The sequence below is a fragment of the Pteropus medius genome, unplaced genomic scaffold (assembly GCF_902729225.1).
Source record: "Pteropus medius unplaced genomic scaffold, Ma_sr-lr_union100, whole genome shotgun sequence".
Taxonomy (NCBI): Eukaryota; Metazoa; Chordata; class Mammalia; order Chiroptera; family Pteropodidae; genus Pteropus; species Pteropus medius.
In genome coordinates, this window is record NW_024352783.1 from 6,900,380 (window position 1) to 6,926,843 (window position 26,464).

Here is a 26,464-nt window from a genome sequence, read left to right on the forward strand (position 1 = left end):
TAGGACTCACTGTTGTAAATCATTTGTTCAATAAATAGTTAAGCACCAATTATGTGCCAGGTCATGGACAAGGCCCTGGGAATATAATAGTGAACATGACTTTGTTCGGGTCCATGGTACTTTTGGTCCAGCTGCACACAGTCACTTGGCTCTGTGTACGTGCCTCTAATAAAGCTATTTCACAACAGAAGGTGCCATAGCTGAATCTGTGGGTCAGCAGCCACTGGCTGAACACGTCTGGCCCACTTGAAGATATACCAACAGTGTTGCCACTGATGAAACAGATTAGGAGGAGGAGGAGACTTGGGTGTAGGGGAAGCAGCCTGGACTTGGAGTTGAGAGTCTGGGTTCCAGTCCCAAAAGGGCTTGCTTATGTCAGTGTTGGCTGGTCCACTAGGTAAGCAAGGATATAAAACTGTGGGCAGTAAAATAGACGTGGACGAGCTCCAACATGCAAAAGTGTGGGCAGAGGGCCTGTTGTGCTCAGGGTGAGCTTCCTTCCAGCTGCAACCTTCTCTGGTACTAATTTTGCTCTCCACAAAATCCTCTCCACTGGCAGACACATAGAAACAGTTTCACATAGGCAGGTTTCTAACTTGTCTGAAATGTGGCTTCTCGTGTCCCTTGTCTACCAAAAATAGTAGAATGGTGACTGAACAACTGAATCTAGAGAGTAAGTGAATTGGTACCATGAGCCTTGCTGGGCTCCCAGCAATATAAGTTTCCCGGAAAGGCCTCAGATGGGATGGGAGTTTGTTTTGGTCTGGAATATAGAGCCTAGGAGAAGTCCAATGTCTTTTTCATGACACTGTTTAGCCGGCCTGGTCCCATACAGAAACTGAATCACGGTCAGGTTTAGGTACAGAATATGGAATGGCAGTGGGCCCCACTTAAACTTGAGCTGTTCCTGAATCTCCTGCTGGCCCTGCCTATACCTCACCCCACCCCCCAATGCCCCAGAGGAAGCCCACATACATGTTTAGTGCCAGGGACAGGCCCGGCCCAGCACTGCCCTACCAGTTTAGGATGTTTGTGGTGGGATTTCCAAGTACCTAAGTAGATGGCTGAGGTTTTGGGTCCCTGGTAAGAGATGGGGGTGGGGGAGGGGAGTGAAGGAGGAAGACCAAGAATTTCCTGATTACTTGACAAACATAAACTCAGGCCTGAGCTTTAGTCAGGGCTCTGAGGACATCAGATCAGTAAATCTCAGGTCCTTGTTTACTTTCCTCCCCAGGCTCTCCTTCTGTCTTGTCTGGCACTGATAAAGTGCAGGCTCTGAAAATGTGCCCCGTGGTTTGATAAGGATGGGTATTTCTAAAAGCTTGCAGGAGTGAATGACTCAGCTATAGCTGAAGAGAGTCACATCGTGCAGATGTGGACATTTGTTCTCACACATCTCTCAAAGCATTTCTACAGCTTATTATTATTATTTTTTTTAGTCACCTCTATGACACACAAGCGACACTGCTGAGCTGGGATTCCCACTCCTGGTTTTCTGTTTCCCTGGGCACACCTTCAGCTCCTGGTCAGGACTACTGTGCTGTATACTCCTTGAGACTTCTCGGCTACCTCCGAGGACCCCCATCAAGGCCTAAAGATCAAAATCTATACCTCAGGATGCCCATGTTGTCCATCCTGTCCTAAAAAAAAAGACTAAGGTATCTTTAAGGCCCCTTACAGACATGAGGACTCAAACCAACACAATGAAGAACAGGATTTGCTGAACTTGCTGCACTGGTCACTTGTGCTGCTAATAAAGTCCACAGCTCTCGCAGGCCCCTTTGTTTAGGTCCTGCCCCAGCCACCCATTCCAGGTAGGGGGCTCTCAGGCCACCCCAAGCATCTAACTTGCACACACCTGCACCAGCACCTCTGTTTATGTAGTTACCTCCTTGAAGACTTTCCTGCAGTCTCTTATCTGTCAAGCAACCTAATCTTCTTCAATATGTTCTCTCAGGCCGTGTCTTGGAAATGGTAGAATGTGAAACTATTTGATATCCTGACAGCCGAACCAGAGCAAAAATGACCAGCAGGCTCGGTCATGTTGCTGAGGTTAAACATCAACTGTTTAAACACTAATCGTGGAATTTGCAAATGCGTAAATATCATATTGTGTGTGGGAGCCAGAGAATTTGTTCAAAAGCAGCTACTTGATATGTGTCAAAATGAGGCCTTAGTTACAGAGCAACACAGCAGGCCAACAAAATACATATTCTGGTGTTTCATAAACCTACTACAGCAGGGAGACTAATAGAAATAACTCTCCTGCCAAACAGAAAATTCCAGATGCTGAGGCAATAAATAAGAAGAGAAAGCTGTGGGCTGTGAAATATCAGAGAAAGATAATTCCCTCTTAGAAATGAAAGTTCAGTGTGTTCGGAGTAACCTGAGATACCCCAGGCCTCTCCAGCCTGGACAGGCAGATGAGGTTACACTAGGAATAATCCACATTCCATTCTATGTCCTGCCTGCTCTTGTTGGATGGACTTCAGGCCCTGGAAGGGCTCCATGCCTGTTCTGGGAGCACCAGGGATATTTCTTGGGTTCTTATGAACAAAGCTGGTCCCGCCAAGTGTCTGCAGGGCTCTAGCAGACCGGGCTTCTGCTTTCCACACCCAGGACATTGGGCACCTGCATGCTGGTAGGTGGTGAAATCAAGAAGCAGCTTTCTCCCCAAGTGTTCATTTGTACTCCAGGGCCTTATAGAATTTTAGCAAAAGAGCCTTTTAAGATTTTGACTCATGGGTCCCCACTGCCACAGAGCTCAAGGCAGTCTGGACCAGGAGACAAATCTAAGCATTAGACACCACAGGTTACTCAGGATCACCCCTCTTCTCCCAATGACCATTACTGGGTCCAGCTGGTCTTGGGCTTTTAAAAAGTCTTCCGTTTCAAAAGGAATTAAACTTTTTCTTTCTTAAAATTGCCTCAGGAGGCAATGCAACGGGACTATAGTCACAGATGCAAGCAATCCTCATCACAACATAAGGTGTTAATGATGCCCTTGGCTCATGTTTGTCTTGTTATAATAATCTGAGAATTAAATTAATATAAACAATGCTATTTATAAAACAGTCATTTATATTTAGAGTACATACTTTCATAAAAACTATTAAATACATTTTTAAAATGTTTAAAAACTTGTAACTGCTTTGCCCTCTAAGAGATTGGAAGAAATAATCGCAAATCCCTATAAACTCTAAAACTCAACAAGGCTCTATAACCCATAGCTTCCCAAATCTACTCTGGTTATAAATTCCCTATAAAAGGATGGAAGAGATAAAAAAAATCGTTGGAGGAATTTATCACCTGCCTCCATGTCTATAAATACTCCATGGACACAAAATACAATCATTCAAATTCACTGGAAACCACCTATATTTTTTAAAGAACTTATTTTGGCCAAGAGCTGAGAACCCAGGAATGAGTCTGCAGTTCCTAATTTGTGCAGCTTCCCCAACACAAGTTACAGTAGCCAGAGATGAGTGCAAAAGTTTCCACAAGATTCTGGAATGGAGAGAATGCATTTTTAGGGCAAATTCGATTTTTTCAAATGGCATTTATAGCAACTAGCATATTGCATTCTCTCCATCTCCGTGAGGGAAGCAGGATGGGTATTAACTGCTTCAGAAATATAAACACAGAAACTCAGCTGAGGTCAAAGAAAATAAAAGCCACCAACAGAGCTATGCTTAGAAGATAAACCCCAAATCTGAGACCAGTTGGGTCTGCCCAGCATAATAAGATCCCCTTATGTCTAACGACAGCCTGTTTGCTTTGAGATTGAGTTGAGTTTAGTATCTCTTGCTTTGAAGCCAATTGGGAATAGCTCAGAGAATGGGTGGACCAGTTTTAGCTGTGGCCTAACAAATAATAAGTCGGGTCCAGCCAGGAACTTCCCTGCCAACTCTGCTCTACAAGCCAAGCCTTAAAGAAGTGTAGGAGAAGAAATACTCCATTTCTCAGCAGGGCATACCTAGGACCCTACTGCCATTTTATAAACTGTCCAAGGCAAAAACATCTCAATACCAGGTTCAGGTGCCAAGTGGAGCAGCAAGGTGGAGATCATAGGAACCCTACCGTGATGATTGTTGAGCTAATTTTCTCTTAGCTTCAAGTCCATCCTTTTATACTATACTCTGAGATGCTGGTGATGGGTTTCTGCAAACTACATTTCTGCTTTCCTCACTGATAGGGCCTGCCCGTAGGGATGCTAGAGAGAGCCTAAGAGGCTGGAGGAGGAAGAAGGAACTCATTTCTGGTTTGCTTCCAGCTTATCTCTTTTGGCTTCCTGTGTCTGTCTGTTTCCCCTAGCAATGCTTCTTCTTCACTCAGGCAGTGTCGATTCCATTCAGAAGCATTTGAGTCCAGTTTTTGGTTTTCCCAGCATTGACAGGACCAACCTCAGCCAAAGCAGCTCCAACTCCTCAGAGGCAGAGGTACTATCCCCACAGGGGCTCTTCTCTGAGCTCAGAGACACCAGCACCAGCTGAGAAGTATCCCCACTCTCCTGCCTCAGAAATCTGATATTCACCCCCCATACCCCTTCTCCAAATATCTGGCTTTTAGTAAGTCCAAGATCTTTCCTTTGTTCCCCCCAGCCTTGGAGGTGATAACTGCTTCCTGTAGGTGCTACCTCCATTGATAATTTCGTGTTCTCTTCCTGCCTTTTAAGTTATCTAGTTAAGAATTCTTAATATTAAATTATCTCTGGTGTGACTTCTGTTTCCTTCCCGAACCTGGACTAATTTACCCACAGTTATGTCCTTAGCGTCTATAGTAGGAAACTAGTGCCATGGGCTTTCCAGTCCCATCTGGCTGCAGCGCTGTGGAGGACATGCCCATCCACCCACAGCCCACATTCTGATCAGGTTTATCTCAGCCAACCTCTGCACTAGCAAGGGCAAGTTCGAATATAAAGGACATGGTGAAATTTGTGGCAAATGCAGCTTAATTGCTGTATAATCTTGGAGAGTAGTTGCAGGGACTCCTTGCTAAATATTTGAATGCTTTTCCTTGCTGGCCAGAAGTGGGCTATATGGAAGCATCCTCATCATAGGTTTTCGAGAGAAGATGATTTTGTTATAGTTTGCAGTGGGACTTTCTCTGGAATCCATATGAAAGGGTATAGGTTCTGGGATAACAGTGGAACCCGTGGCCAACAAAGAAAAAGTGCCCCAAACTGATAGTGTGGTCTCCGACTTCATGTCCTTGAACATCATGTTATCAGAGGTCTTGGATGACTTTCTCCTTTTGGGTTGGATAATGCTGGAAGGTTTGTTCTGCCTCAGTGTCCGTCCACGTTCCTCGACATCTGGCGTGCATTCTCGTTCTCTAGCTTTGCTTTTCTCAATGAGTCTTTTCACCACTGGGGAGGTATATGTGACATAGGCTGGCCAAGGGTCATGTTTTTCAAGCAGTTTCAGGGGAAGCCCGATGTTTTCTGTGAGTTCTACCAGCAAAGAGAAATTAGGCAATTTAGAGGCTCTCGCAAACAATAATTAAATTCTTCAAAATTGGAGAGTATTGGAACTACATTTTAAATTTCTCCCCCTCATGCATATTTTCCCTCCATCCCTTGTATTCACTGAGAATAAAATCTAATCCAAAATTGGGAGGCAGAATGGCATTCCATAGAGTATATCAATTAAAGAACAGCATGATGGGAAAGAGCAGGGGACTTAAGAGTCTAGCAGGCTTGGTTTCAGATCTTTGTATAACATCGAATTGTTCTGCTCTGCACTTCTATTTTTTCACTAATATAAGTGGTTACCATAAGGCTATTTTAAAGGTTAAATAAAGTAATATATTTTAAGGGCTTGAAACATGGGCTCTGCACTTAGACTGTTTGAGTTCAAATTCCTTCTCTATACTCTTAGCAGCTGTGAATCTTGAGCAAGTGTCTTAACTCTTTTAAGCCTTAGTTGCCTCAGTTATCAAATGGTGATTAGAATAAGATCAACTTAATAGAGCCTTCATGTGGATTAAAGGGAAAAATATATAAAGCTTTTAGCAAAGTACCTGCATATAGTAATTAGTAAATGATAACAAGGAATATTTTGACTATGTCTCCTTGCCTGCTCTATTTTATTTAATCCTTGTTATATCTTAGAATGAGTGTTTTCCCCCCATTTAACAGAGGATGAGACCAAGGTAGAATAGCTTGCACAACCAGCAAGTTGTGGGCTTGAAATCAAGTCTAATGGGCTCAAAACTGCAAAAAGTGTCATTGTAGTTGCTAGCAAGAAGTTTGGGGTGTTTAGGGGTGGCAGGGGGCATTACTAGAAATTCTACCCATTACTTTACCAAGCAGCCTGTTCCTTGTAGACACCAAATCATGGGCAAGTCAGTCCTTCTTCCCTTTACAATTTTACTCTGTCTAGCAGAAAATGCCTCAACATTTCTCTCCTGCAGGTTTACCCTCCTCTGTTTTCTCAAATGGTATATACTTCTCTTGATTTTATATTTCTTTGATCATTTCAGTAAGAGTTTGGAAGGCAGTGGAATTAAAAGGCTCATCTTGCCACCTCCAACCTGAATCCAGTGCAAAACACTATTAACAGGGATAATCAAAAGAAGATTCGGGTTATACAGTTATTCCCAGGCTGTCTCACGGGTGTTCTGGAGGTGGAGCTCATCCGGGGACAGATCTGTTAGGAAAGAGCATGTTGTGGAAAGTCTCATCTCCCTGCAAGAGTATTACTCTGCTCAGAGAAGGCAAAATGTGTGATACCACATCTCACTAGAAAACGTACATCGGAGTTCTCAGGCACGGACTTGGCTGTTCATCCTTGTCTCCTCAGAACAAATGCAGAATGCACAGATCTTGCAGGTTAGGGCATTCGCTTATGTCTGGCAGAGGTGAAACTAAAACTGTCTAGAGCAAAATGAGCAGCGACCCTCTTCTACCTCCCCAACGCTATATTTGTTCTACCAGTGTAACATGAGTAGTCATCCCCTGTGCCCCACCTCTTTGTCTTTCCACCCCAAATCCTCTAGCCAACCCCACAATAGAAGCACCCATTGTTAAGGCCCCAAGCCCTACCTTCATCTGTCTTCATCTTTCTTGCATCAGTCCTATTCATTTTTAGGAAGTTTTTCACATCGTAGGTCCAAATATCTTTGGGAAAATATACTCGTTAGCCAGAGCCACCACAAAGTGACCTGAGAAGAAAGTGATCAGCAGCCACCCTGGGATCCCAAGTGAAAGGATCTCTGCTTGAGGCTCAGTGACCCCACCCTCGGAAAAGAGGACATGCCTTCTGTGGAACAGGAGAGAGGCTGGGTGAGCACAGCACAGAAGGTCACATCAGTCCCTAGGCCTTCTGCTTTCCAATCTCCAAACTTTCAAGAACTCAGTGCTGGGCTGCCTGGGGGCTGTATGGAGGTTGGACCATGGAAAAAGGTAAAGAAAGGTCCCCACTTTTAAACCATGCCATCTTTTCTTCCAGAGTCCAACTGTGGTCGTGTTACTGAAAGTGAGCCAAGTTTCTGCCCTCTAGCTGCACTTCTCAACCTGGCACTGGCAGAGACGGATATCTGCCAGGAGTCAACTTCAGGGGCTCCAAGCACAGGATGATGAGGGAAGTCTTAATGCTCTATACAGCTGTGCATGCGAGCATTTTACTGGCAACTGTGGTCTAAAGTCTCGAATTTAAGGGTACATCTACCTGGAGGGCTTGTTATAATATAGACTACTGGGCTCCACCTCCAGAACTGCTGATTCAGCAGTCAGTATTCTAAACCAAGGGTGGGTAGGAAAATGCTGAAGATTTATAAGGTTTTGTTATTAACTACCTAGTGATAGGAAACAGATCCAGGAGATCTTTTCAGTTCCTTTCCAGTTCTAAAATTGGAAAGGGCACATTTGAGAATTCTTATCCAAGAAGTCATTATTTTTTATGTTCAGTTTTGCCATCTCTGTGACCTTTGAACATTTACAACTACCATGGAGCATTTCTATTATCACCTGCCAATGCCCAATTAAAGAATCTCAGATGGTTTTTAAGAAGTTCCCAGGTGATGCTGGTGATGTGGTCAGGAGACCACATTTTGAGAACTATCACTCTAGGAAAATGCTTCTCAAACTTTAGTGAGCACTAGAATTACTTGGAAAGCTTGTTAAAATATAGACAGCTGGGTGCTATCCCCAGTGATTCTGATTCAGTGGGTCTGTAGTGGGGGCCTGAGAATTTGCATTTCTAAGTACCTCTGAAGTAATTCATCTGGTCTGAGGATCATACTCCAAATAGCTCTGGTTTAGACTGAATAATGTTTCTTAACCTTTATTTCAGCTGACTTGTTCATGTGTGAAACATTCCCCTGAGATAAGCAATTCCCAGGTTTTATACCCTTTTTCCCTCTAATCAAGGAACCATTGTGGAAGGCAAGTAAGTATGTTGTTGGCTAGGACAACCTTAAATTACACAATATTTAAAGTAAATTATTCACAAATATTAGCATTTTATTATAACACACCTAACAAAGGATAGCATCTTAGAGATTCGTTCATACTCTTTTAAAAAATTAAAAAGCTAGTTTTTGTCAAACCTACTCTGATGCAGGGTCCCTACTACTAAGTCCTAGTGGCAATTTTAGGAGAATTCACGATATAGTTTTTCTGCAGCTAGGGAAGAAAAATACTCAAATAGTTCTTTAAACTTGAAAGAGTTTTACACAATAAAAAAAAAAAAGAAATTGGAAGTGGAAGTATCTTATTTCTCTTTCTAAGACCTACCATGGGATCTCAGAATTTCAGGGCATCCATTCCAAGTCCTCAGTAACATAGAGTATGTCATCCAAGTGTCACCCTCAGCTACTGATAGGGCAACTCTAGTAAATAGCAGGTTTTTCTCACATCTGCTCATGTAGAAACTGGGAAACTTTAAAACCAAAGGAGAGAATGTTTGAGACAGCCTCAAACTCATGGGAGGACTTGTTTGTTTGAAAAGAAGAAGAGAAATAGTTGACATTAAATGTGAAGACAAGCTGTGGGCTTTTATAATTTCCTTCAACTCTGGCACAAAGGTTCCATTTTGTCTCCTAAATGAAATGCAAACCAGCAGTCTACAGACAGAAACAACACTGATGGGAGGGGCGGGAGACAGAACATTGAAATGGTTTCCTTGTTTCTCCTACAGTCACAAAGGCGCATGTTTAATCCACCGGGTTTTCAAGCCCAGCTCCTCCCTCCACTAGCCCAGTCTCTTATCCCATTTCCAGAATTTAACCTGATACGCTGGGTTTGGCCTAAATAAATTCAAAAGAGTGACACATGCCTGAAACCTGACACAAATGTGTGAGATTGATCACGATCCTTAACTTCTTAGGACCTCTGTTGTCTCACTTACGAGATAAGGATGAGGATGAATTTCTGTCCTGCTTCTCTCACAGAGGCATGGCTGTTATAGTAAAATGTCTAAAAATGAAAGTACTTCTAAACCAGCAATCTCTCAGCTTAGCTGCACATTGGAATTACTGAAGATCTTTTAAAAATCAAATGCTTGGCTCCCACGCTCAAAATTGTGATTTAATTGGAATGGGATGCAACACAGGCATCAGAATTAAAAGCTTGATTCTAATGTGCTGCAAAGTTTGGGAACCACTATTCTAGAATCTAAACCAAAAACACTGAAGATTTATAGGGTATTAACTACTTAAGAAATGGGAAACTGGTCCAGGAGATTATTTTAGCCCTCTGGCAGTCCTAAAACACATATTTTCATTCAAAAATTCTTCATTATGTATAGTCAGTACTGCATACCAGTGACCTTTAAACATTTAAAATGACCATGGAGTATTTCCACCACCACCTGCCAATACCGGAATTGACTCAGATCAAAGGAGACCCAGTGCCTTAAAGTACTGAGCTAAGAAAACTGTGGTCCTGAATGGTATTCTTATGCAAAGCTAATCTCACCCTCTGTCTTTGGCCACAAGTTGCATCCTTATCTCAGGAAATCATCTTAAAAAAGGATTTTGTGGGTTCCAGGCAGGACAGATGGATGAGTGCTCTCACATAAGTCAACCCCATTCAGACTTTTAGCCCCAATAACATTGTGAAAGTAGTGCTGTTTGCATATTCATGATAGGCAAGACATCATCTTAACCCAATGTTTCCTAAGCTGTGTCCTATAGAATGCAAGAATCTCTCAAAATATTAGTAGGTGTTACTTAGAGGGGGGAAAAAAGGTCCATGGCAAGAGTCATCCTAAACGGTCACATAGATTGTTTAATCCAGGGGACTATATTCGCATAGTCTATGATGTTGTGCAATATAAGTTTAGAAGGCCTGTCCTCAGTCAGGTAATTCTGAAAACTGATATGTTAAACAAATTCATTTAGCGCAGGACTTCTTAGAGCCTATACTATGTTAACTTGTTCTGTAATTCTCCAAAAGGTAGACAGATTTGCAGCCTCTCCTAATCTCATTTGACTAAAAAAATCATTCATTCATTCATTGGGTAGGGCATATCGTGGACAAGTAACCAGGAAAATGTGTGGATTCCGAAATCCTTTTCCAGCACTTGTTTTGGAATTGTGAGTATGAGACTGTTATGACATTAAGAAGATGGAAGAATGAACTTACTCAGGATATAGCTTGTGTCTTCAATGACTCACTTCCTCTAAAATCAGCCTTAGAAGGTTGATCCCACAAAAGTATCCATACCCAGAAGAACAAGCCAAGATGAGGGCCTAATGTTTCATTGAATATGAGACCTATTTCCCTCTGTTCAGCCTCTTTTCTCTCTTCTCTGCTCCAATATGCAGGTATCTTGTCTTGCTTGTCTCATCTCTCATTTTTCTCACTCTGTCATACCTGAGTCTTGTCTGATCCCAGAAGGACAACCACTTCCAAAACAGAAAGCTATGCAGTTTCATTTCGCCCCTACATATTATCCTCCTCAACCTCTCATGTCCTCCTCTGCCCTCTGTTTCCTTGTCTGTCCTCTGGCTGTTCTTCATTTATTTATGGCTAAAGAGGAAGCTGTCACTTAAGCCAGAAGTGTCTTGGAAGGCTTATCTCTAAGATCCAGAGAAATATTCCCAGGCATGAATCAACCTGGTGCAGTGTGTTGTGTATTTCATGTGCCGATCTCCATCCTGAATGTACACACACACACACACACACGCGCGCGCGCGCGCGCCACATCTTACAGGCCAAGTACATGTTCTAACCTCCTGCATTTCAGACCTGGGAAAATACAGTGCACACCTCACAGACTTCCCATTAGTCCCACCTCTTTACCCTGCCCCCTATCCCATGGAAGCTATGGAAACTCTTGCCATAGCCCCACCTCTGCCTGATGGCCTCTAGGGAGGTGAACACAAAATAATGGTTTGATTTGCTTTTAGCAACACTGATGCTGAGGGGCACTGGGAGTCCTAGAACTGTTAAAACAGAAGGGAGTAAGTGTTGAAGGAGCAGGTTGGTCTTTCAAAAAAGAAGAGGAGTTTTCTCCCTTCTTATACTGGCCACCTTCTCTTCCTCAATGCTGCTCCTCTCAAACATATACACACTCCAAGGAGAGGAGAAACAAGCCCATCACTGTGCTCTGTTAAAAATTCAGGTTGTTGAAAAGCACATGATATCACTTATATGTGGGATATAAACCTAAAAACAACATACAAACAGGACAAACAAGCAGAGACTCATGGACATGAACAATAAACTAGTGGTTACCAGAGGGGCAAAAAGGGAGGGGAGGCAGATGGAGTGAAGGGTCAAATATGCGGGTGACAGAAAGAAATCTAACTATGGGCAGTGAACACAATGCAATATGTGTACAACACACACACACACACACACACACACACCTTACTGTTGAATTGTATACCTAAAAATTAATGGATTTCATTAATCAAATCATCATAATAAAAAAAAATTTTAATCAGGTTGTATGCGAAAGGCGCAAAAAATAATCTGTGTCATCTTTGTCATCAGAAAAGGCAGGTTGTCAGTATGTTCTAATATAGACCATGCCTCTTTCTAGGGGGAAGCAATTATCTCTAACCACATATGGGAAGGGAAGATAGGAGTCTAATCAGAGGTGCCCATCTTCTAACACAGATCTAGCACCACTTATGGTGGTGGGAGGGGGATACACTGTTTGTTGATAATGCTTTTATACACTACATATTTCTCTGAGGATTATGTGTATACCTTGAGACACACAACAGTGGAAATAGAGTTTAAGTATCTATGGCCATGCAGCATCAGTTCAGTCATTCAGTCATGCATGCGTTCATGGCCACCTTCTCACATGCATCCATAAATTGTTATGAATTTCTTCACACTCACCTCTTGCTTTGGGATCTACCCTTTTCAATGTCGAGGATCCACAAAGGAAGTTTGTTTCCCATACCAGTAACAACTCAAACAAAAAATAATCTGTGTCATCTTTGTCATCAGAAAAAAAAAAGTCAAGACATCCTGTACATAGGCCAAAACAAATCACATCAGTCACTCTGTAGATAACTATTGAGTATATCCAGGTACCAGGCACTGCAGCAGGTGCTAGGGACACAGAGCAGAATGAGGCAGCACCTTAGTCACATGAGGCTCTTGAGGTGACACACTATAAGCTTCCTAACTCAGCCAGAGTGGGGAAGGATGTCAAAAAACATGTTCAACAGAAGAAGATGGTTGTGCTGAATCTTGAAGGACAAGGAAAATGATGGGCAGTGGGCATTGTTTAAATACCAGACTCAATGTTTTAAAATCCTGAATGAAATGCTTCATTTCAGTGTCCACATTCTTCCAGCATGCAGATCATACAGGCTGTTTCCAAATGATACATTTTCTTTATATGAACTATGTACAACATCGAGTTGGCTGAATAAATGCCTTACGAATTCATGGCAGGAAAAAGCGCTGGTCATTGTATACCCGTCAGGTACCACTATGAATTTAATTTTATACTTATCCAAGGAATAATCAATCATAAATATAAAAATTTCCATTTTAAGATGTAATATGAAGATCTATTAGGCACAAAGCACATGTGGCCATGTTATCTACAGATCAAGTTTCAAATTTTAAAATGAAATGTTCATAACAAGCCAAACAGGCATAATCAGAGAAGAGCTTTTTAAACTTTTCTTCTATGGACATTTTAGGGTAAACTTATACATTGATAGGCAGATAAGTAAGAAAGGTATGGAGAAACAGACAGCAAGAAATAGCCCTATAATCTCATGTTCAGGAAATTGAACATGAAAGACTTCAGACAATTTGTGCTCAGAGACCCTCTCTCAGCCTGACAGCTGGCTCATGAGCAAGGAGACCATGAAAATGTGTGGCCTCACAATGTCTAATCAATCAGAAAAAGGAAGTCCCGCTCTGCTGGAACAATGGGGATATTGTGAACCTAGAAAACACATCAGGGAAACAGACAAGCATTTCCCAGGACTGGTCTCAATCAATGGGCCAGGCCACCCCTTTTTAAAAGACTGAAAGGACTAGCAATCCAGGCCAGTGTTTGCTTTAAAGAAGGTGACTTACATTTGAGCCTTTGCCAAAAACAAAGAACTAAAGTAGCTGCCTTCTATAGGATTTAATTATTCTATCAGCCTATTGACAGGACAGCATGTCCTTAGTATCATAGAGTTTTCCTGGTTCATGCCCAATGTGAGAAAATCCATGCATCACATATTGCACCCAACCCTTGGGTCACAGATAACCTCGAATTATAATTAAATGAAAACTCCCAGTGGTCAGAGATCAGTTGTCTCCAGTTGAACCACAGTCCAAATAAATTGCCTCCTGAAAATTAGAGTTTGACTGTGCTTTACCCTGAATCTCTTCATTCATACTCAGCATAATTTTATTCCTAAAACAACTTACAAAATGGAAATTAAGCAAAAGGAAAATGCAATATTTTAGAGTGAAGCAAAGGAAGGAAAGCTTTGTAGATGTTACTCAGCACTGTTAAGGTTGGAAGACAGAGTGAAAGAGGCTAATTTAAATGCTGTGCAGTGACAACTCTACTTGATGAACAGTCCCGTACTCCTGCCCTTGTGTGACCAGCCCACATTCACTAGCAGACTGTGAGGAAGAACTAGAACAAATCATCTCCTTTCCTAGAAGAGCAATTCAAGGCCTGTGTCATGTTGATGATGATAGGTTGTATTTTGCTTTATTTATTTGTATGTTGTTCTCACAACTGGAGTTATATATCAGCATTATAGGAAGTTTTGGAAGATGTTATTTTTTAATCTCATAATCCCATTACCACTACACAACTATTACCTGGGGGCTCTCATCCAGTTCTCACATGGTTATGGTCACAAAATGTACACATCCTTTTGAATCCATCATTTTTGTTCCAGCATTATATTGAATTTTCTCATGTTCTTAAAGAGTTCTCATATTTATTTTAGAGGCTGCTTAATAATCCATCAAATGAATGAATGAGTATTAATCATGTGTCTATCTGGGGATCTTAAGGTCTTTCCAATTTTAGCCACTGCAAGTGATAAGCTATATCTTTTAAAATGAAAACCCATTGATGCTCTTTCACTTTTTATAAACCTCTATATAGCGAGATGCTCAGAAAATGTTGGCTCCTGACGATTGCTAGTCTCCCAAATTTTTCATTATTGCCAAAGCCACTTCTCCTTCAACCCTGAGAGGTGAGTGTGTTCTATCTGCTCCCCTATCTTCATGAATAAAAAGCAAGTAGGATATTTGCTGCCATGGTCTCTAGTGTTCCTACCAGCTCCAAGGTCTACCATTCATTGGAGCACAGCCCATAGTGTTGAGGCCAGAAACTGAAATGGAGGCTGTGAGTGACTGTTTCTAGTGCCAATGTGAGACAGACTTCAGGTAAGAAAACTGGAGCAAAAGCGTCCCACTGCCACCCAGTCATAGGAGGGTCAGAGGAGAAAGATGTTAAAAAGAATCAGCTCTCCATGGCCAAAATTAGCTATACGCAGGAAAAGTGCCCCCACAAGTATCCTACACATTGTAGTGCTTTTTAAAAACTGGATGTGCTGGCAAGGAAACAGCAATGGGATCAATGAAAAATATTCTCTAAACTTTCAAAGTGTGGTGCCTAGAGCTCAAAATGTAGGAGCCAAGTGAAGGCCGCCCAACATCCCTCTCCAAAGAAGGAGGTGCAAAATACTCCAGCCAATCATCAAGACAAGTGGAGATGATTGGGGGAACCAAAGAACCACGAAGAGCAAACCAATGTCCTATAAAGGGAAGAGGGCACACGCCATTTAGTGAAGGGGCCACCAGTCTCAATTCCCCACCCCAGCCCCCATTATAATGAGGCCATTCCAACAGTGCTGCTCCCAAGAAAAATCATAAATGCTCTTAATGAGGTCCCTCAACTATCAAGAAATTATCAGACTTTGCCCTATATTTTCTATTGAGTAAGCAAGGAAGTGTGGAAAAGATCCTGCTAAAGTTTGCAAGTTTCCTCCAGCACTGTGCAAGGGACAGGATAACATGGACTTGGGAATGTCGATATTTGTTCTCTGAAAAGTGAATGAATAAAAAGGGGGATTCAATGGCTATATGACTTGATGAAAATAGTTTATTTTGCTCTTGTTCATTCAATAATCTTCTGAAAATTGATATATCGAATAACACCTAGGTATATGTCCCATTATAAATTGTTATATTGGCATCCTAAATTATTAATCATTTTCCTTTGAGTTTAGTCAAAATTAATTACTTTCCCAAAGACGTATCACTCTGTGTCTTCAGTACCACTGGGACCTTGATAAATTAACCAAAATATGTTCTTAGAACCTGTCTCTCTTTTAAGAAATTTTTATTTCCATCCACTTATTAAACAAGTTTCTAAGTTTTGTGTTTTCATCAAATTTAAATCTGTTCAAAACAAAGCTCAGTATTATCATTCCATACTTTTACAAACATCTCCTCCATCTTCATGCCCTGCTTCTGTCAATGACATCACCAACCTTCCTGACACTCAAAGTAGAAACTCAATTCTTTCTTCTCTTTTACACTCCAAGTTCCAGGTCCATTCCCCAAATAGGTTTCCAACCTTTATTCTCTTTCCCCGTATTTATTCACCACAGAGGTGCTGAAAGAATTGTCATTTATAAATATATTCATCCATTCATTTGACAAATATTTGCTGGATGTTTATTATGTCCCAAGCACTACACCAGGCATGACATTCTAAGCAGGGGAAACCAACTGAGAAAAATTTGAACATGTCATACTTCTGCTCAAAACTTATTTACTCCCTACTGCCAGCAAGATAAAATGCAATTCCTTAGCATGGTGTACAAAACCCTTCAAAATTTAATCCCCGGAAAGCTTCCAAATCTTAGCTCCTATCATCATGACTCTCCCCCTCCACATACACAGAAACACACAAGACACACACAAACACACATATGACACTTCAGTGACTCTAAGCAGCCCATCATTTGCCACACTCGCCAAACTCTCATGCCCTGACTTCTTGGCATTCCCTGTTACCATTGTCCTGAATTCTCTTTCCACTCCCCACTACATGTCCTCCAAAATCCAGAGTGTAGCTCAGCCATTCAGGAAAAGAAACTTTCCTAACTCTCCCAGAAAAAGAATCTGCCCTTCCCCTGTACTCAAGGGAGAAGGCAAAATGACCCTAATATAAGTAGCATTCACCACCTTATGTTGAGAAAATTGTCAGGGATCCAAAGGTGTGGGATTTACTCAAAGTTTTGAGTAAACAGATAAAATTGTGTTCAAAATCTGAAAAACTGAGGATAAAAAGCTGCAATTTGAAGACACTCCTACTCCCATATACCCCTGAAGCTTTCTGCCAAGAGTGCTTTGTTAGATCATCACCAAAGGAAGTATCATCCCTTCTGGCCCTCGTGATACCATATACCCCACAGATTTCTCCAGGAAGGGTTGTTTGTTCTCTCATGACCTACAAGCTTCTGGACCTGGAGGTGGGTACTTGTCCCCCTTACTCTCCTCTGACATTCTGAACCATTTTCCTTCCTGCTCCTTTGAAGTTCGTGCCTTGAGATGAGATAACCCCGCTATCCACCCGGTTATTGCCAGCTTCTGATCCTTGGCCTCTACCCCTCAGTCACTGACCACTTTAGCTCCTGGCACACTAGCTTCATTTGCACCTTTACTCCTACCATCATCAGTGGTTTCTTCATCATCTCATGAGTGATCCATGCAAATCTCTAGCCCAATCTTCCTTGACCTACTCACCTTCATTAATCTTGACTTCCTCTTAATTCTGCCACCCACCCTTGTGGTCAATCCATTTTTCTTAGCATTACCAATAACCACACTATATTCATGATCTCAACAAGAGCATCCCACTCTATTACCTCGGCTATCATTACAGCACGCTCACTCAAACAGCTCCCAATCTAGCAATTCCTCTATTTCAATTCATTCATTCTACCTCTCTCTCTCAGTCACCCCTTCATACCCTCATTTCCTGCTTTATCCTGTTTAAATTTCATGGTCTCTCATTATAACCTCTTGCAAGTGACCTTAATCCCCTTACCTTTCTCCCTCCCTCTACCATATTTGCATGACCAAGCCCCAGTATTAGTAAAACCCAGCTGTTAAGACTCTTCTGGGTGTGCCACCTCAGCAACTAAACACGATGAGAAAAAACACAACTGCACTGATAGGTCTCATCTGAAATGATAATAGCTAAAGTTTCTGTGCCATGCACGGTGTCCTGGGTATAGTCTAAGCACCTTACCTATATTGACTAATTTAATCCTCAAAAAATCTTACAAATTAGATGTTATATTATCCCCATTTTACAAGCAAGGAAACTAAAGCCTATAAGGATGTTCGATAGCACATCCAAGATCACATTACTATTACATGACAAAGCCAGGATTGTCACTCAGGCGGTCTAGCTGCAGAATCCTTTTATTTTTATTTTTTTATTAAGTTTATTGCGGTAACATCGGTTAATACAATTATATAATTTTCAGGTGCACATTATAATTTGACATTTATATATTCTATTGTGTGTTTACCACCCAAAGTCCAGTTTCCTTCGGTTACCATATATTTGATCCCCTTTACCCTTATCCAAAAAGATATTTGCACACCGATGTTCATAGCAGCATTATTACAGTGGACAGGACATGGAAGCAACCAAAGTGTCCTACAATAGATGATTGGCTAAAGAAGCTGTGGTACATATATACAATGGAATATTAGTCAGCCATAGGAGGAGATGAAATACTGCCATTTGCAACAACATGGATGGACCTCGAGATAATCATGCTAAGCAAAATAAGCCAGACAGAAAAAGTTGAGAATCCTTTTAATATTCCACACTCTCACTTCTCTGTCTCAAAGTCAGTCATCATAATTAGCCCACCCACTTCTCCCTCCTCTCCAAGTCTTTTTACTCTCCTACTACACAGACAACTATTTCAAACTTCTTCATCACCTCCTTCTCCCTCTCACTCTCTGTCCATGTCCTTGCCTTGCCTTCCTTGAGGAAATATCCAAGGATCCATCAGAAATACATTTGTCTCTCCCCACCATCGCTCCTACCAACTGCTCCTGTGCATGCTGCCTTTCCTCCCACTATGATGGATGAAATGTCCATGTTCATATCAAGGAATGTCTCTCCATTGCAGCCCCGGCCCCATCCCTCTTGCCTTCCAAGATGCAATGACCCTGGACATAGTTGACTACTCTCAAGTTCTTGAAATATTTTCCTATTTGATTCCATGACACCACATGGACCTATGTCACTCACTACCCTTCTCAGTTTCCATTGATGATTTCTAGGCTTCCTTCTTACTTTATCTACAAAGGCCCCCAAGGTAACATCAGTCAGTTCTGTGGCTTTACATCTCACCTTTTTGTCACATCTTAATTCTACCTGATCCCTTCCCTGAAATCTAAACTTATATATCTAACTGCCATCTGTACATCTACATTTGTATAGTATCTAATAAAATGTCAAACTTTTCATGGTTCAAACAGAACTCTTGACCTTACTCCCTAATATGTTCCTCTCCAGTCTTTTCCATCTCAGAGGGAGGCATCATCATTCACCATATTGTCTAATCAAAAACCTAGGAGTCATCTTCGAGTCCTCTTGCTTTTGTACTTCATATATTCAATTCATTATTCTCCCTCACCACTGCACCCCTTTACTATTATTAAACTTCTCTACACTTCCATCCTTATCCAAGACATCAACATCTTCTTATTGGACTATTGAATATCTGCTAGGTGATCTCCTTGCTTCCACCCTTTCCCCTTAAAATTTCTTCTCCACAAAGGACACAGGGTGATGATAATTTTTAAATATAAACCAGATTAAATCATTCTACTGCTGATACTTCAAAGGCTTCCCATTCCATTTAGGATACAATGTAAATTCCAACCTTGGCCTACAAAGTTCTCCTTGATCTAGTCCCTGCCTCTCCTTCCAGGCTTATCTGGTACCACTCTCCCAAACACTTGTGGCACCAACCACACTGATCTTTCTCCTCTTGTCAAATACACCAAGCTTGTTTCCACATTAAGGTCCTTCTCCAGCTGCTCCCTCTGCCTGGGATATAATTTTCCTTTATCTTCACGTAGGTTGTTCCTTCTTGTAAGTCATGATTCAGCCTAAATGTGAATTCTTCAGTGAGGCCTATCATGACTGCCACCAGTCAGTCATTACCATGCCTCCTATTGTAATTCTCTGCAATAGCTGACTATTCCTGACTGACATTTCTTACAATTTACTCATTTGTTTATTTTCTCTTAATTAACTAGAAGGTAAGTTCCATAAGAGAAGGGATCTCACATTCACTTCTCTGTCCTCAGACACTTGGATCACAATTATTAGATAAACAAATATTACTGCAGTTGCCACAACAATTTTCCCTGGGATTTCTAAGGATTATTGGAAATCCAAACATTAGGCCGCTACACACATACAAAACACAAAGGAAACCATGGACTAGCTGACTTGACAATAGCCACTACTAGAAAAGGTCAGCTGGCAAAATGTAGAATATTATCCTAATAAATGTGATAAAGAAATTTGGAATGACTTGAGTTCAGATCCTAGCACCATCACATTGCTTTTAAGTGGGCAAAGCTCTCTCTCTCTCTCTCTCTCTCTCTCTCTCTCTCTCTCTCTCTCTCTCTCTCTCTCTCTCAATCTCAATCTCTCTCACCTTTAATTTCTCCATCTCTAAAATGGGAGTGACATACCTACCTTATAGGATTATTGTTAAGATTGAATGAGACACTACATGTGAAGCACCCAGAGACCAACAGTGCAATAACTTGGAGCCACAACACTCTAGGATTCAGGCTTCATTGAAAGGTGAAGTGAAACCTGTCTAATATGGAAAGTTCCTGGGGCCTAAATGTACTGAATTCCAATTCAGGTCATACTCCACTTTTCCTCTGAACTTCCATTTTCATTCCCACTGGTCTAATATGTACTCTGTAGCCTCCAATCTCATCAAACATAGCTAGATCTCACTACCACCAGATGCAGCACCTAGGGTATCTTCCATCTGTTGTTAGTGGATGTGACTTCCTTTTCACAGACTTGTTTCCTTCCCTTGGAAATATTGTAAACTTAGACATGTGTCCTCTGCTCTCTAGTCCTTTTATCTCTCCTTCCAGAACTGCTCCTATGACACTGCTTTTGGGAGGCCATCCAGCTCTCTAGCTGGGCTTCTGTATAACACACCTCTGTGCCTCATCTATTAGGATTGTTTATCCCATTGTGTTACTTGCTTGGTATATGTCTCTCTCCCTAAACTATGTTTCTTAAGGCTCAAAAGTAAGATAATTAAATTCTAGTCAACTCTTGGCCCACATGTTATCTATTTTGAGGACTAATTATGGTCCAAACCCAAGGCCAGACTTACCTTGTCCTGATCTCCTCTCGTGCTCACTTCTGTCTGCAAGCTTTTTCAGGTCTCTGGTGCAGCTCATTTCACTAGGTTTCTGAGAAACATAGAATGAGGAAGGTAAACTGGAAAAATACAGAATGTAACTATTCTGGATGGTTTTAGGGAAGACGAACAGTTGAATATATAGAAAACAGCTGCCTATGGTTAAAAGAGAAAATAGCAGTTATTAATTTTCCAGAAGTAAAGAAAGGTTTTTTGAAACTGAGGAGAGATATTTAGTTACTAATTTCAAATGAATCTTTCTAGGCACAAATATACACAAGTAGTATACAATGAAACATAACTGCTAACCACATAAAAATATGTGTGGGTAACATGCCAGGAAATTTTGAAGTCCTAACAAAAGGAGTTTTTGTTGAGTCAGAAATCCAATTAAACAATAAGGGCTATAATTTGTCTCCTTGGCACAATGGAGAGATGCAGAGAACACTTGTAAAATCTGGGAACGAGGCCCTTATGGAGCATGTTGTGTAGACGTGCTCTCCCCAGTAAAGGCTTGGCCTTTAATATCCACCCTCGTGCAGCATGACAGAAAACCAGCTCTCTCTTTGCTGTTATTGTTGTTTCAGTTATATTATTATGTACGTAGTTCAGTATCTCAAGAGGGCAGCTGGTAAGAGAACTAGCCAAAGTTCCTAATATGGAAAAGCTGCATACTAAACAATTGTTTGGAGTAAAGTATAGCATAAAATTAAGAGCATGTGTTTAGTACAAGCCAACTTCTTCTTAGCTGTGTGACCTGAAACAAAATACTTAAAATTTCTAAGTCTCAGTGTTCTCATCTGTAAAATAGGGGCCATAATAGGAACTTCCCATGGATTTCCATGAGGATTTTTCTCATAAGATAATTCATATAAAGCACTGAGCACAGGGCCTAGGCATGTGGTAAGAGCCTGTTAGTTGGACTGTCATCATCGGCATCAGTGTATAGCACTGTGAAATCTCCAATGTCAAAACAACATGGTCTAGTTTTCACAGTAGAGAAATTAGCAGCAAAATGCATCTCACCAAAAATAGGTCCATACGTTGAAGATCAGGGAAGAGACTAGAACAGCAGGAGGTCAAAAGATGGGCCCAGAGCACTCTCCCAACACAAATGCAACTAATCCCACATCTCACCATCCCACCCCATTCACCCTACTTTTCATATGCCAATAGCCCTGTTTTTACCACTTATTCCCTCTGCTCATCAAAAAGAGACCCTCTGGAGACCATCCCCGATCCTGAACAGGTCCGAGACATCTGTGTCCACTCATACCCACATACACACATAGCCCTAAGTAGGACATCTGTATAGTCCCTGGGATGAGAGTCTATGAACCACACACACAGGTATGAATAGATATGTGCACACATTCATATGAATAAACACATACACACACACATGCACACACACCTTGTTTAACTCTCCAAAGTCACCAACCATGTCTGCTGTGCAGTCTCCTCCAGCTTTGACATCCCTTGTCCCAGCTGAGTTCTATTTCTCTTCTCAGGTCACTGAAGCCTGGTCTAGAATGACTTAATGAGTGAAATTGGGCCAAGAAGTCTCGCCAAATTCCCACTGGGAATAATCTGGAGATTTAGGTATGCAAGCAATGTTAAAGGGGAGCAGGGTGGGGCACAGAATTTAGAGCCAGGAGAACTGGTTTTGAAATCCAGCTTCACTTTTTTATGTCTAATCTTGAGCAAATTACTTAATCTTTCTGAACTTCAGTTTCCTCCTATCCAAGATGAGAAAAATCCTGCCTCATATATGTTGTGTTGATCTAATTAATTCAGATAAAAGTATTTCATGAACCATAAACATCTTTATAACTGTCTACTTTTGTAAAGACAAAGAATCCTGAACTAATGGTATATAAATTTCATTCCCTCTGCCCATCACAGCCACTGACTTATCAGAACTGCTGGGTTGGCAGGGCCCACGGGCTGCACAGACTCAACAGCAATTAGGCCCATAAGGCCTGAGGTAGGCGACCTCCAAGGTGGCACCCAGTGATTCCACCTCCTGGCATTAACACTTCGTGAAACCCCACTCTCCTTGAGTGTGAGCTGCAACTAGCAACTCACTTCTAACAAATAGAATATGGCAAAGTGATAAGATATCACTTCTGAAATTAAGTTACAAAAAATGTTTGGCTTCCATCTTGAGTTAGTGTACGCGCTCTCTCGCTCTCTCTCTCTTTCTGAGGGAAGCCGGCTGCTGTGTTATGACCTGCCCTATAGAGAAACCCATGTGACAAGGAACTGAGGGAGATTTCCAGCCAACACCCAACAAGGAACTAAGGCCCTTAGTTCATCAGTGTGTGAGGAACTTAATCTTGCCAATAATCATGTGAGTGAGTTTACAAGTGGATCCTCCTGCAGTTAGGCCTTCACATGGGCCCAATGACCCAGCCAAAAACATGACTGTCCCCCTGATGGGCCCAATGACCCAGCCAAAAACATGACTGTCCAGAGATCTGGAGACAGAAGCACATGGTCAAGTCACACCCAAATTCTTGACCCACAGAAACTACGAGATAACAAATATTTGTTTTTTAAGCAACTAAGTTTTGGGGTAACTTGTTACACAGAAAGAGATAACTGATGCAAGGCCCTTACATTCTGAGGAAAACTCCCACCCATGAGACTGAACAGAGAAGGGCTTTGTACTCTGCCAGCAGTGGGAGCCATTTCACTGAGTATTTCTTCCTTTCATTCCATTCCCATCTCTAGGGAATAATATAAATTCTGTTAGAAGAAGGGATCATATTTAAGTAAAGAATTTATGGCTATAAAATATAAAAATGAAAGCATCTCTAACAGTCAGTTTTGACAAGGCCATTTGGACACAGCAGACATACTGATGTGTCCAGAAGGCTCAGGATTGGGGTGAGGGATAAGACAAGGTGTGAAGGGGGGTTCAGAGATGGTGCTAGGGTGCTTGCCTTGCACATTACTTGAGAGGTGTAGAAAGTTGAAATTTTAGTGATTTCTTATTAAGACCAAGCAAAAATGTCCATGGAATCAAAATAGCTTTGTGAAAGCAGCCAGATCAAAATGACAAGTTCTATCAGTGAACTATTTTACCCAACCCTACTAGATAAATACTGTTTGGGCTCCATCTAGGCCCTGAAGTCAAAAGGCTTGCATCAATCTTCCTTTCCTACTTATGCATGCAGTAGCGTGCATGTGTGCTCACATGCATGCAGGGACACACACACACACACACACACACACATACACACACACATACACTCCATTCATAAAAGGGCAAGGGGTTTAGGAGTAGGTTTCCAGGGATGGAGCTTCACCAAAGACTCCATGGAGAGTAAGTCCTTGTAGGATCCCATGAGTGTCCCCTGAATTGCTCATCATCCCAGAACACAAGAATGAAGAAACTGTTTATTGTGCATGGTAGAGGTAAAGAGCACCTGTATCTTTGAAATGATCCTATTATTTTCCTGAATTTCTCTGTATCTTTAAAGCCATTGATGTATCAACGCTTAAAGAGAAGAATGTCTCCCGTGGTCCCATGTGATTGTATTGCCATTTGTCATCTTCCTCAGCAATACATACTAGCAATTAGTTGCAGGTTACCACAATCCCCAGCCTGCACAGTTCTGAGAAATCTAACCAGCTGTGTTGGTTTCAGCTCTTTACAGACCAACATTCTAACCCTCATGTCACTAGAACACTCAATGCCTCAGTTTCCTCTTGGGTAGAAATAAGGATTCGGGTGGGTCTGCCACTCTCACATCTCCCATCCAGCTCTGACTTCCTGCGTATCTGAAACCTCCTGGCACAACAGGCCCCAGAAACCGGAATGCACTCAAGTTTCCCAATATCCCACCAAATGAATTCCTTATGAGCTCAACTTCTGGGTTTATACTAACAGAGAAAACACTGCAAGCCCTGACCTTCAAAAGTCATCTGGTTTTTGCTCCCTGCCACATTTCAAAAGAGAAAAGCTAACTTTTGCCCTCTAGGGTGGGAAAGGAGAAAGGCACAGTGCAAGCCCTGAGTGGAGAGCACAACAAACCCTTCCTGGGCACAAAGCCCACAAAGCCAAGCTAACATCTTTCCATCCACCTGGTGGAAATTATAGATGCAGAAGGTACCCAGACGGACCCTGCTTTTGCTCCCCTGCCAACTGCGGTAAACCTGTTTCTGTCCTGTTGGAGCTGCAATGTAGAGCCAGAAATCTGGAAGAATTTAACACCCAGTCTGTTCAGACACAGGAAAACATTGTTCAAAGTAAACACTGGAATCCCTCCCTCATCATCCAGGAATGTGGAACCAGCAGGGTTGAGATCAGCAGCTTCTCAGAAAAGCCCTGGCTACAGTGCTCTGCTTGGGGCTGCATCCCAGGAGGGCTAAGACATGGTTAAGGCCAGGAGGTCAGCTTGTGGGGCTTCTCCTCTTGAGGGCACAGCCTCCAGCTACAGAACTCACTATCACCCTACAGGAACCACCCTGTATGAAAAAGCCTCACACCTCTCTGTGCTTGGGAAAAGCAAAGCCGGGGTGGAACTGAGCAGGGCTCAGGATGCTCTGGAACTTTCCATTTCCTTTGCCTATGGCAGCCTGTGAAAGAGTCGCTTTTCCTCAAGGAAGAAAGAAGGCTCTGTGTGCATGGGGAGGGTGCAGTGCCTCCAACCAAAAGACGTGTGCTAGATGGGATGTGGCCACCAGCATTCACGGTGCTTTTGACTGAGACTTAACTAATTCCATTTCTCAAAAGCCATGTGCCAGGTCCCCACCCAGCTTCCTCTGGCCCTAGAGAGTGAAGAAAAAGGACTGGCTTCACTTGGGGCTGCATAACAGAGCCCAGAAAAATGTTACACATTAAATCATTTGTGTCATTATGTCCTCTGCCTAAACTCCACCCACGAAGATGCAAGCCTGAACTGAATTGTTAAAAGTTGGCTAACAGTCGAAGTAAAAGAAAACCTGCAAGTTAGAAAGGGTTCAAGAAAAAGAATGCAGAGTGCAAAGATAGCTGCTTTGCCATAGGCAGCTCTGCGCAGAGTCCTTGGGGCATGGCTGCTGGAAAGTGTGGGGCAGCAGCAGCAAATCGGGTGACACTCTGTCACTCCCTGACCCTCACTCACCACAGCACTCACCAACTCCTCATCCCTGAGGGATCCACAGAAGGTATATTTAATCTACTCATTTCATAGGAATTTATCGAGTGCCTCCTGCTTAACCAGATGAGTGAGAGGGATGCCATCCCTCCTCTCAGGGACCATATGATCCAGACAAGAAGTCATCAAGGGTGGTTCCGGGACCACAGCAGTAGCATCACCTGGTAGCTTGTTAGAAATGCATTTTCTCCGGTCCCATCCTGGCCTACTGCATCAGAAACTCTGAGGTGGAGCTCAGTGACCTGTGTTTTTAACAAGCCCTCTAGGTCAGCAGTCCCCAACATTTTTAGTACCAGGGACCAGTGCTCCTATGAAAATCTGATGCCCAGTGATCTGAGGTGGAACTGTGGTGGTGATGATAGTGCTAGGGAGTGGCTGCAAATACAGATAAAGTTTTGCTTGGTGGCCCGCCGCTCACCGGCTGCGCGGCC

The 26,464-nt window shown here is 42.2% G+C and overlaps 1 protein-coding gene across 1 annotated transcript; it reads right to left on the minus strand.

Annotated features, from left to right (window-relative positions):
• Positions 1-4,967: 4,967 nt before the first annotated feature.
• CDRT4 (CMT1A duplicated region transcript 4) lies at positions 4,968-22,373 on the minus strand. Its single transcript, XM_039847404.1, has 4 exons — positions 22,301-22,373; positions 20,860-20,938; positions 7,046-7,120; positions 4,968-5,452 (listed from the first exon to the last, which is right to left on the minus strand). Exons 1-4 carry the CDS (start codon positions 22,328-22,330, stop codon positions 4,995-4,997), a joined length of 642 nt encoding a protein of 213 aa, XP_039703338.1. The 5' UTR covers positions 22,331-22,373; the 3' UTR covers positions 4,968-4,994.
• Between the last annotated feature and the right edge of the window lie 4,091 nt (positions 22,374-26,464).

Coding starts and splice junctions, on each gene's coding strand:
- CDRT4 (XM_039847404.1), bottom strand. CDS start 22,330: ATGGTTGGTGACTTTGGAGAGTTAAACAAG. Junction 20,939..22,300: donor ACTTTGGAGAGTTAAACAAG/GTGTGTGTGCAT, acceptor TATGTTTCTCAG/AAACCTAGTGAAATGAGCTG. Junction 7,121..20,859: donor CGAGAGGAGATCAGGACAAG/GTAAGTCTGGCC, acceptor ATTTTCCCAAAG/ATATTTGGACCTACGATGTG.